We start from the raw sequence: 12871 nt of genomic DNA on the forward strand, positions 1-12871 counted from the left end.
GGTTCAGCACCATTAAGTATATTCACATTACTGTGCAACCAATCTCCAGAACTTTTTCCTCTTGCAAAACTGAAACTCTGCACACATTAAACAACTCCCGTTTCCCCCTCGCTCAGCCTCTGGAAACCACCATTCTAGGCATTCTCCTCCAAAGCTACAATTATGTCGAAGAAACGTTCTACCTGCGATTCGTGGAGTTGTGGGACAAAATGAAAGAGCACAGGATTCGGAGTCAGAAGGGGTGATGCCAAACCTCAGGCCGCCACTTCCTCGCTGTGTGTTCCAGGCTAATTCTCCTAAACCTCGTTCCGCATTTGCAAAATGGTGGGATTTCTTCCCTATTTACCTCACACGGCTGTTGTGCAGATCAAGTGATATAATAAATAAGTCTGAAACTTTGCACACTATAAAGTACTTACACAAAGGTTATGTTCTTATTGTGATTAGTACCCAGAGCATCAGCTCGGAAGGGACAGGAGTTTTCACAGGGATAGTGGGAACAGGCTGTCCAAGATGAGAGCTCTTTAAAGGGACTGGATGCCCTGGTGAGGGGCAGGTGTAAAGATATGTCTGTGGGTTTGGGGCTAATCAATGGTACCTCTCTCCTCTATACCTGAGTTGGGAAACCAGTTTGAGAGAGAGAGATGAGAGCCAGACAGATGGATATGATGGTGTCACTTTTGTTATTGGTAAAGCCATTTGGAGAAAGTGGCTTAGATCTGTGAGCAGGAGGGCTGACACTTCATCACTGAATTAAATGTACTTACTTTCTTGGTCACTGGTGAAGCTAGACAATTGGGACCCTCTCTGGAAGGACAGTCTCCTTTTACCTTATTTCAGAGAACAAACCTGGACTCCAGTGCAGAGCTCAAAGGGAGGACTCAAAAGGGACTGAGTCACACATGCCAGTTCCTCCTCCAAACCCCTAAGGTGTTGTGGTTGGGGACAGTGAGAAAGGCCAGGAATGTTAGGTTCCTCCCTGTGAAACCAGGGAGTCAGGCAAAGCTCATTTCCTACCGTCAGACATGTCCCAACCACCCGGCAGACACCAAGAGCTGAGAGAACAGCAGGGCCTCGGAAAAAGTGTCCCTGGTGGTGGCCTTTGCCCAGAAAGGAGAAAGGAGGCTATTTTCTTTCCTATCATTTCACCCAAATATTTTCCCATTTCCAGGACTTAGAACTCAGTCCAAAACAGTCAAATCTGTATTTGAGATATAACATGCCTCAGCTATGTGCTTACTTGTAGGCTGGAGTGAAAAACTGAAGACCAGTTCTAAAACTGTTTCTATTGAAACAACCAACTTATAAACTTGTGGAAATCAGAAGCCTACTAGTAAAATTGTGTATTGCAAGATTTGATCAACCATATAGATAGTTCTCAAGTATCATCATGGATAAAGAAAATGGCACCCTTGCTTTTCAAAGAAGATTACGTCTTCTTTAAGACATTAAAGACATTTTCATCAGGATAAAAAAGTGGATGTCCAGTGTGATGACGCAGCAGCGTTCTGGGTGGCTAGTGAGCCACTGTCCCTAGTTATACCCTCGGATCCAGAGATGAATGTATTATTCATGTTATTATTGGCTATCTGAGGTTAGTTACCGTCTTGATTTATTTCATGTTTATTTTGTCCATTTTCATTTTATTATGGAAAGTTTCTACAATTAAAATGAAAAGGGACAACATAGCTCAGTGTGGGTCTCTGGGTAGTTTACTAACCACACAAAATAGTCTCCACGTCTTCTGAATTCTGAATAAATTCACCCAGTAGTGGCCTGTCCCTATTTGTTCGTTTTTAACTTCCCTATAGATCAAGAAGTGATTTTGTGCTCTGAGAAAGCACCCAGTAACAGCCGCTTCCTAGACACGGCTCTGGACCAGTGAGAACCGCAGCCTCCCTCCGACTAAAACCTTAGAGGAGAACGGACTTCAGGCTCAATCTGGCACTGGAGCCGGAAAGCACCGAAATTCACTCTTTCCAAAAAATAAGCCAATTTCAAGTTGTTTGATCGGGCTGTGTTTTCAGCAAAAATGAGAAGGCTTGGCAATTTGCATTCTAGAAGAGCAGCTAAAATCATTCCGTACCCCCACCCCAGATTTATGCATAAATGGGTCACCAGATGATATTGTTCTGTTCTTGGACAAAAACACAGTGACTGGCATACTGCTACGTTTTCTCTAAAGAGGAAAAGTATGTTGAAAAACAAATCCAACTGGTTTATATTGCTCTTCTGATAAATCATATTCAATTTCAACTCACAGACTTATGGCAAACAATTCATACTGCTCAGAAACACAAGGGAAAACCCACAATAGTGTTCCCTCTGGGGAAACACACACTGAGTGCGACAGTCCATCAGGTCAGGATTAAATGAGAAACATTGACAATACCATTGTGTAACACTTATTTGTATAATACTCAAATATCTCTATGGAAATGATTACAAACCTCACTAAATCTGTGTTAAAAACAGATCTCTAAAGATAATGTTTTCCATATATTATTAAGATGATGTTTAGTCAGATACCAGAAGCAAAACCAGATTTCTGTTCTTTAAGCAAAACATTCTTAGCACTTATTGAAATTATCTATTTTTAAAATATGATTGTTTCGATTTTTACTGTAATTTCTGCTCATAAAACCATATTCATGACTTACTAACAAGAATCTTTTCTTTAGGTTTCCGGAATGTACAATATTGATGCAGTTCAAGCCATGGCCTTCGATGGTTGTTACCAGGACAGTGAGACTGACGTGGACCAGACTTCCTTTTCTCTACACTCAGAAGAGGACTCTGTGCCAGGAAGATGCACAGGCAGCCCCAGCGCAGATTCATCTCACACAAAGAGAAGAAAATCCCTCGGGGGGGACGTTGGTAAAGCCATTCTGGAGAACAACCATGTCATTGATACCTATGCCAGGATTTTATTTCCCATTGTGTATATTATATTTAATTTGTTTTACTGGGGTATATATGTGTGAAGAGGAACTCCCCATGTACACAACTTGTTTTGGAGTCAGATTATGTTAAAAACAACAACAACAAACAGCTCTTGACTATAAATTGGACGGTACTAGACTAAACTGCACGTCGGCCAGTCACCTCTCCTGACCTAAGAAGACTTGAAGTTGACTTTCAGTCGATTTCCATTTGGAAAGAGTTTAAGGCCCTGGAAGAATCTGCCTCCACAAATAAGAGTCACGAGCATACACACTATGGAAAACAGTTCCCATAGGGAAGGGCTTTGTAACTACTTCATCTGGGCCCTCCTTGCTTTCGAAAGGTAAATTTTCTGTATTTAACTAAGGAGTAAAGCTGGACTATGACAGTAATTCAAGGGGACTTCGTTCCTCCATGCTAGCCAACTCCCAGATTCCCAACAGAGCTGAATCCTCCTGGGGAAGAACATCGGCGCTGAGGTGGCACCACGGACACACGCGCTGAGATCCCCACGAGGAGCCTTCCTCTCCCATCTCCAGTCGAGTCTTTTATCTTATTTCACTATTAAGTTCCATATATTATTGAGTCCAAAGGGGACAAAAAAATCTAAACTTCACTCAGTCTTCCCATCCTAATGTTAAATTAATATACCAATCTTCAATAATAGCATCTTGTATTTTGTAGTTGAGGTATAGCTTTCATAGCTTCTTGGGAGTATTTAATTAATTAGTTACTTTATTTACCAAATGTTTCTTGACCTCCTACGTGTGCCAGGCACTTTATTAGGCATTATGTACTAAGAAACAAATCCGGAATGACATTCCTGCCATCAGTGAGTGCATAGCCTAGCAGGAACGGTGAACTGGTAGTCATAATAAATAATAAATGTAATGGATGTTAAAATGGAGCTGTGTACACTGTGCCGAAAAGGGAATCCCAAAAGAAGGAAAAGAACATCCACGAAGGGACGTGGACGCTAAATTTATATACAACTGAAGATGCTTCCAGACATGGTCTTGAGTGAAAAATTGAGTGAAATATACGTTTCCCATAGTAATCTTTAGTAACTTTGGTTGAACCAAGGAAATCAGGTCACGTGAGTATTAAATAAATGTTTGTTAAGTAGAAAAACCTCCAATGATCAGCATTCCTTTGGTAGACTGGCAGTGTGCATGCTTTTTTGTTGAGTGTTTTGTGAAAAACATTTCATTTAGAGATAAGCCCTTGGTAGGAAGTATGAAATATTTCCCGTCCTATTTTGATTTCTGGGATTGGATTAAGAAAAATAAATTAAACAGTATATTACTTTCAGTGTATTGCCATTTATTTCACCATAAAGTAAACCAAAATGATTTGAATTATGTCATGCCAGGTGAAGAGACAAATAACTTCCTGCATGTTTACCAATAACATTGGTTTGGTTCTTTGCTGTCAATGACATAGGGTTCTAGAAACTTATTTTCCTCTTTGGTGAAAAAGATTTAAAGGCAAATTCTTTCTCTATCATGACTTCTCTCATGGGCAGGCTAATTCTAGAATACTTCATTGTATTGTCTTAAACAACTTTTCCAGTTCTTTCAAAACTTTCCAAGGATTATGTTTTTCCAGGAAACTGTCCAAAATTGAGCTAATATAATTTACTTAAAGTCTTTTTCCATTTAATTATAGATAAACCATAAATAAATTTTAGAACTATTTGCTTAATGTGACTTCAGAGGGATAGTATTTTTGTGGAATTATATTTTCAAAATACAGAACAAATTAATATCCTAAGTGGTTCTTTGGGAATTTGTAGCTATTATTTAACCAGAGTACTACAGCTGGATTAACACTTCTGATTCTGACATACTCTGTGTCTAATTGATATAACCAAAAAAAAAAAATGGACAAATCTACAAATGAACAGAAAAATCTACACTGTTCCCTTCTTCCAGTTCTCTGGTTCTTCAGACATTGCTGTTTTTCTTTTACTTTGACCAATAATATTCAGAATGTCTAATGCTGCCCCTGGGCATATTCACTTCACAATTTTAAATTAAACGCATCACTGAATACCTTTGGTGATCTTGGTTAGAGTGATGGGTCTCTGTCACACTACACATATACTCGGCATTCCTCTTGAGCAGCATTCATGCACAATTCTTGGCCAATCAAACATAACTTGTGTTAATGTCTAGAAACATGGTCACTCCATTTTTCAGCAATAAATGTCTAAAACATGTTTACTGCTCAAGAGAATTATTAGAGCATTCAGAATGAGCTCCAAGGATTTTAGCCAATTTTCTTCTTCTCAGATCAGTGGCTTGTGAAGACTGTGAAGACAGAGCTGTTTCTGCGAGCTTCCCTTCTTCCAGTGAGCAACAAGTTTTCTGGTTCGGTTCTTATTTCAAGAACAATGAAATCACAGTGACCTGGGAAATATATGAGTGACAGACAGTATATATTAGTTACCTCATTTTTATTTTCGCTTCATTTACTGATCACAATCTGAAACAGACTGTGCATGATTGTTCACTGAGGGATAAGCTTGGATAAAATGCAAGGATTTGAGAAAATAAGCTGCTTTCCAAGATTAAGAAAAAGCCAGCCAGCTCTGTGAACTGCCTAAATATAGAAACAGGCTGTTTTATGGGGACTGCTCTGGAAAACCAATGAAAAAAATATATTTTTAACTTAATTTTACTGTTTTTGTTCTACTTGCAAAAGAAATACAATCTCATTATAAAAATTAAAAATACCAATTGGCAAAAAAATGTATAATCTCCTCAGAATTAAACAGTTAACATTTTAATGTATATTTTTAGTTTTTCTATGCATAACATATATTTTACTAAGGTGATTACTTTGTGTATACTTTCACTTGTTGATTTAAACACTATCATACCAAACAGTGCACTAGGATACGGTAACAAAGGGTGGACACTCTGACTTACTGAACTTACATTCTATTCGGGAATGTGTGTAAATTATGCTATTTGTAGCCAGGTTTTCTTCTCTGGATCATAAACAACTTTTCTTTTTCAATTTTTTAATTTTTTTTTCATAAACAACTTCCTATGCCATTTTTTCCTGCAAACTAATTTTTGTACGCTGCAGAGCAGGCCACTGAATGTGCACCACACTTTAACCCATCTCTTGTGGGATAGCTGCTTCATTTCCTCTTGTGGGCTGCTATAATAGGTTGCCATTAGCAATATAAAGAACATTTAGAAGCAAAATCATCTTTGAAACAAATGAAATTTCTAGACATATCCAAATTTCAGCGTTTATTCCCTTATAAGAATTCCTGTTTGCCACTAGAATCTGCCATGTTAGAGTCAGATTCACTCACCTGTCTGTCCAGAAGCTCTGGGGTAGAAATACTGCAAGTGAAGAAATTATTTTATTTTTAGTTTATTTTTTCCCCAGACATTCATAGATGGGTATGCATACACTGGCATACGCTTCATATAAAAGAAGTTTTAGCATTGTATAAAATGCTTACATTAAAGCCGTCCTGTTTACTGAAACCCTGCTTCCTCTCATAACTGTTATCGCCACTACAAGCCTTCTTTGTAAGTAGGAGAGTAACTGAGATTGCAAATATTTGCATGAGTTGCTACAAAATCATAATTTATGGCTACATTGTCTTAATCCTTGCAGGTGAGTTAGTTTTCATGAGTAAGGTCTATCATTTTGAACTGTGCCACTCATAAGCCAGTTCAAATCACAAACACACCCACACATATACACACTTTTTTTTAACGTGGAGACTAATGAGGAAAGGAATTATATCTAATTCTATAATCATTATTAAGGTCAAAATTCCAATGAGATTAAATAACACCCTCAGAGAAGCCACAGAGCAGAGGTAAGGAAATTGCTGTTTCAGCTACGATTAACTACAGTTCTGTACCTGGTGCTGCTGTTTTTCCTGGCAGGGCCTCAGGAAAGCCGTCAGTGCTCCCCTCCAACTACCTCATTTGTGGAACGGAGCCACCTACTCCTTTCTTGTAAACATTGCTTTCAACCACTTGATCAGATCGTAAAATCCTGCTTCATTTCAAAGTCATATCACTTTCCAACTGCAATTTGACTTCCCTGGATTAACAAAGATCTTGAACATTTTTTTTTTCTTGTAAAGAAACTGTGACAGACAAAATGCACTGGACAATCAAGGAGATGATTCTATCAGGCTACTGCAATAGGAAGGACATTCGTTAATGAGAACGTCTCAAAGTAAAAGAAGGGGGCCAAGAAATCCAAAGAGGCAAACAGGAGTCCTGTTTCCTGAGGAAGGGCAGAGGTGGGTCTTACCTCAGAACACACAAGAGCAAGGTGGTCATTTCTCGGAAGACAAACAGTGGGGGGGGATTTTTCGATTCTTGCTACTTTCCAGGAACCCGGGGCTTCAGATAAAGCTCAACATTGTCAGTTGTTCTTCCATTTCAATCCACTGATGGATCATAATGCTTTTTGGTCAATGATGGGATCAAGTGTGCAAGATAGATTTCAGCCACTCAGAAGAATTACAGTAGTTTTCTTTTGAATATATTGATATTTAGCTTGTTGTAGGAAACATTGAACTATATTTTATTATCAGTTAGGTCATTCGAAGGATGAGATATTACTTTTAATCCTAAGATCAATACAATTCATTATAGAAACTTATTTTCTGCAAGTGTGCTTCAAAGGCTTTCTACAAATTTGTGCTGCTTGCTAGCTGATGACTCCTTGCCCTAGGCAATCAAAAGTAGATAAAGTTATAATGTCATTAGCAACTATTTCTAAATCTATTGCGAAGTAATAAGATTTTCTGAAGTTTGATACACAAGCTTATGCCCTTTAAAACTGACACACAGTTTCTAATATTTCCAAGAAGACCAGCTAAGTGAACAAGGCATCCTAAGAAAGGAAGAGCTTGCACCCGCATCCAATTCTTCTCTGACCTCTTCGCAGAGCATTACTGCAGGTGTTCCAAGTGCTTTGCACTTTAAAGAAGTGTCATAAACACAAACCTACACAGCAAATACATTTTTAGGGCAATCACACCACCCAAAAATAACTTAAAACATGTCTTGTTAATTGGGTTGTATCTAATTGTTAATTATGTTTTGTTAATTAGGTTGAGTGAGGTCATGTTTAAATTAAATGTTTTTAGATAAATATGCAGATCAGGTAAACAGAAGAGAAAGAGAAACTTTTGTGAAAATGACCTCTAAGGCCTCAATTCCGCTAATGAAGATAACATGAATTCTAATTCTAATAAAAGAAAAGACAAAGGCTGGAGCTGAAAATGTGGTTGATCCACAAAATAATTCCTTAAAGTCCCATAGCATATCTCTTGGGGCAAGACTTAGATTTGAATGTAGAATTAATTATATTTTATTATTTTGGATAATATCCTGGTCTAGATTAGTTCAATCAGATAATTATTGCTCATTTGTACAAAAGATGGGTTATCTTTGGGCAATCCAAGCAATTAATAGCATGTTGGTCACCAAGTAATCAATGCAATATGCCATCGTGATTGAAATAATCAGCCCATTTCAAATTATTCAAGTTATTAGGATCACTTGATTCTCTCATAGCACTATCACTTACTCCTGAGTGAATTTACTGGTGGAATTTCTGATGAGTTCAACTTGGTTAATGCAGGTTATCCATTTATTATATTGCATGAACCATATGAAACAATCTGAACTTGTTGTGGGTACAGAGAGAAAGTGGCTTTATTTTTCATCAATCACTGTCCAACATGCTTAATTGGCTATTCCTTCTCCACCTTTCGCCAGCATCTCAGGTAGATCCCACAGCTTTTTGGATACTTTGAGTCATCAATCAATAAATCCATCAGTCCATCGAGCACATACATAGATATAGACAGACAGACAAAACACTCACTTTAGTGATAGAGATTCATTCTCAGCTTTAAAGCCTAGGCTGATTCAAGTCTCTTTTCCCTCCTCCCAGCTCAGGCCTAAACCCTGAGCTGAGGAAACTGTCCTAGGAAGCAGGGAGAATCTGCTCTTTAATACATACCCTCTCTCCCACCCTCCTCCATTCCACCAGGTTCAGGGGCAAGAAATGGATGGCGAGGTTAGGGAAAGATGTGGTGAAAGTCTTTTTACTTAAATGATACGTACTTTAGCTCTTTTGGCTCCTTGACGTCCTCTGGGTGGCAGGTAGGGCCAGCTTCGTGGGCATGCAACCAGTGCCCTCACACAGGGCCTCACCCTTGGGGCTTCCTGCTCTGCAGTCGCCATCTTGAAACTCTTAATTATGTAATCTTTGAATTTGTTTTGCGAGTGAAGACTTTTGGAACAAAGGAGCCTGTACCAGGGCTTGGCATTCGCAGTTCTGCTTCCGGCCCTGTGGGATGGGTTCCAGACTTCCCTTCCCACTCCCTCTGCGCCGCCCCACCTGATACCAATGGCCCCCTCCGCCCCTGGCAGGAGTCTGTGCACAGGTGCAGGCAGGGTTGGGATGGGGCACACATGCCATGGCTTTTCCCCCCGCCCTGGGCTGGCCCTGCCACGGAGTTTGGAGGGTGGCTGGACTGGAGCAAGCCTCCCATCCAGCCCCATCCGGGTAAGGAGCTGCCTGGCTAGGAGGCTGCAGGCTCCTGAGGTTCGCAGGTCTGCGGTGGGTTGGGGCCCTGACCAGGGCATCAGGAAGTCTGGTTTCCCCACCCCCGGCCGGGGCACAGTAGTGTTAGTCCGGCCTTCAGCAGGATGGGAATGTGGCAGCCTGAGGGCCACATGCTCCTGTGCATATGCCGGTGCGAGTGGCGCTACAGGGTCCCCCAGGGCCCTGAAGTCTGCCTTCGCCTTTCAAGTCCCCCTGTGCTGGCGACAGCACGACATTAAATAGTAAATGAAAAACACCACCGTGATAGTGAAGAGAGAGACTGCAGAAGAAAGGAATTGTTATATATTTTAGTACCTTTAATGCACTTTTTCCCTACTTTCAGAACAGGGAGCTCCACATTTTCATTTTGCACTGGGCCCCACCAATTATGTAGCTGGCCCTGGGGGCAAGTGTTTGAATATTGAAGCTTTCAGGGGACATAGGGGGAGGTTCTTGTGGAGGGTCACGCTGCGGGTTCACTCACATTAACCTCAAGATCTCTGGCTGACCTCGTGTGACCCCACATCTTTCCTGTCCATGCCAGTGGACCCACCACCTCCTAATGCTTGGCTTTCCTCACCCGCTATGTCACGCCCTTCGGTACTTTCCACAGCTCTCACTCAGCCCAGCAAGTGTTCAAAGACCCCTGACGTGACACAGGGTTGACATACAGTAGGTTGCCCCATGCTGCCTTTTTGCCTCAGAGAGGTGCTGTGAGGGTACCTCCTGCCTCTTTCTTTAGGATCCTCCAGGCAAGAAGCAGCCACTTGTCTGTTCACAAATCGTCCCCAAACTCCCACGGCCGCATCTCAGGGAGCCAAGAACTTTGTGACCACACTGGGATCTTCTCTGATAGCAGCCCCAGAGCAGACCAGCAGACCCCACAGCTCAGCAAGCAGACACCTGAACCTCTCTGCTGGCTCCAGAGTCCCTGTCACTCGGCTGCGGGGAGGAAGGGAAATGCCACAGCATCTCCCCTAGGCTGATGATCTGCTCTTCCCATGTATTCCCTTTCCCCACAAACCTCCCCACTGTTTCTAGTCTTCTCTCTGTGTGCTCTGAACATGGGTGATGGCGGAACTTGTTGGGGCCCTTTTAGAGAGTCCTAAGAGCCATGTCTCCTCTTGAGAATGTGGTGGACTTACCTGCAGGACAGTGTGAGGGTAAAAGCTGTCATAATGGCGACATTCTCTCACCCATCCATAACTTTCTCTGTTAGTCTCCCAGGAAACGTTTCGTGTAGGAGCTTGTTTACTTTATACAAAACGATCAATGAGTGTGAACCTAAAGCACCTGTGCAAGAGTACATCTGGTTTTTATAAGAATCCTGGACAAGTCCATTTCAGGGTTTATGGGTAACATGGTAAGAGGACAACTCTGTAAGGAAAAGAGTCACTGGCCACAGCCCGAGGTGTGTGTTCACCCACAAGTGCTGGGCTGTTGGAGAAGGAAGGCCTGCAGTATCATTTGCTCTAGAAAGTTACGCGGCCTGTCGCTGACGCTCTTAGAGACGCAGGCGCCATAAGACACTGGATGGTAAGCAAGCAAAGAAAATTGGAGTACTAACCCAATGCGATTTGGTAGACCTTGAGTAACCAGTCTCAGAATGGGAGAAAGCCATTTCCTGCCTCCAGGGAGTTCAATACATAGTTATAGACACGTGTAAAATATAATTCCAAACGGTGATGGTATACTTTTTTTAAGTTAAATATATTGATTTCCGTGAGATGTATCATAACTATAATTTTGGAAGACTTCCGCCTGAGCCATTCTTTAAAAAAATTGGCTCTTCTGAAGTTATCATAAACCCAAGGTAATTCCACGGTGATATGGCTATGTCAATTTGAAGGTGTCTCTCTTGATGAGTTTTGTCAATGGAGTGAGGCATATACGTGTAAAAGGCTCAGTTGCATTTAATTAATTCTATGGATCATGTTCAAGATGCCATAAAGGATTTAACAGTAATGCCTCTCAGGTGAATTGCGTTTTACAGTTTTAAAACTCTTCTGCCCTCTCTCTCTCACCTGAGACTCATAGCAGCTTTATGAGTTAGAAAGCAAAATTCACCATTTTTACAGATGCAGAAACAGAGGTCCAAAGAGAGGATTTGTTGATAGGCAACATGGGGCTTTGATTTAAGTCTCAGATCTGCTATCCAACGGCTGTACAATTTGGAGCCAGTTAGTCAACTTCACTATGCCTCAGTTTCCATATATATATAAATATATATATAAATTATGTATGTATACATACATATATAAATTAGTCTAATATGTATATGTTACATAGTAGGTTAATATATACATATTAGACTAATGTTGTTTGTAAAAAGTCAGGATAATAATAATGGTATAGATATTAAATAAAGTTATATATAAGAAAGAAATTACTTAGATCTTTTCTGGATCAAAGTGAATACAAATACAGAGTGGGCACCAGTCATGTAATTTAAAAAAAATGTATGTGCTTCCTGGAGTTCTGCAATGTGATGGCTCTATGAAATAAAAGAAAATTTTAAAACAAAAATTCCTAATACAAATATTAGTCATTTTACAAGCTCTTCAATGTTTGTAGGTTGAATGAGTGATTCCAGTCAGACTGATTTTTCTCCTGATACCCTATGGAAGCTGGCTTACAGAATTTCAGAGCCAATAGGGCCAACACAGAACATCTGGTTCAATCTCACATTATAAATGAGGAAATAGCCTTGGCAAAGAGAGAGATGTCCGAGTTCATGTACTTGTTAAACCCAATAACCTGAAAAAGCACATTCACACCCCCTGCCTCTTAGATTCTTTGTGTCCAGCATCACTCTGATAGGAGGTGGAGGTAGGACAGTGATGCATTTTTGCAGCCTGACACCTGGGCAGGGCAGGCCTGCTCACCACGAGGTGGCTAAGAACCTAAAGCTCTGCCTAGGAGACCACAGGAGGGATGACAAACTTGTCTCTGAAAAGTTTTTTAACAAAGCAACCCAAAGAGTACGAAAGTAAAGCACCCCTGCTGGAGTGTAACTGATTTTCATGAGAATCATGGACAAGTCTATTTCAGAGTTTATGCGCAAAGTAAGATAAGGAAGGAATGCTCTCTTTCCTCTTACTGTCTTGCATCTTGTTCCCAGGATCCACAGGAGGATCATCAGTCTATTGATCACTGGTCTATTAACTCAGAAATCTGGGGGCTTCTGCAAGCTCTTCTGGGCGGGTCTGGGTTGCTGAGTCATCTATGACCATTGTTTCCATGAGAAAATGAATTACGGGAACAAAATAACTGGCTTTTAATGATTCTTTAGAATAAATGAGTTGGGGACTGCATAGTA

General features: G+C 40.7%; 1 protein-coding gene across 7 annotated transcripts in view; it reads left to right on the top strand.

The window, feature by feature from the left end:
• The window catches only part of GABRR3 (gamma-aminobutyric acid type A receptor subunit rho3), a 57351-nt gene extending 53103 nt beyond the window's left edge, over positions 1 to 4248 (top strand). For all 7 annotated transcript variants that reach the window (XM_070582898.1, XM_070582893.1, XM_070582892.1 and 4 more), the window contains one exon: positions 2682 to 4248. In XM_070582898.1, the coding sequence (XP_070438999.1) occupies positions 2682 to 2984 (303 nt within the window). In that variant the 3' untranslated portion in view covers positions 2985 to 4248. The remainder of the gene's footprint in view (positions 1 to 2681) is intronic.
• The last annotated feature ends 8623 nt before the right edge of the window (positions 4249 to 12871 follow it).

The sequence above is a fragment of the Equus przewalskii genome, chromosome 18, assembly GCF_037783145.1.
Source record: "Equus przewalskii isolate Varuska chromosome 18, EquPr2, whole genome shotgun sequence".
NCBI lineage: Eukaryota > Metazoa > Chordata > Mammalia > Perissodactyla > Equidae > Equus > Equus przewalskii.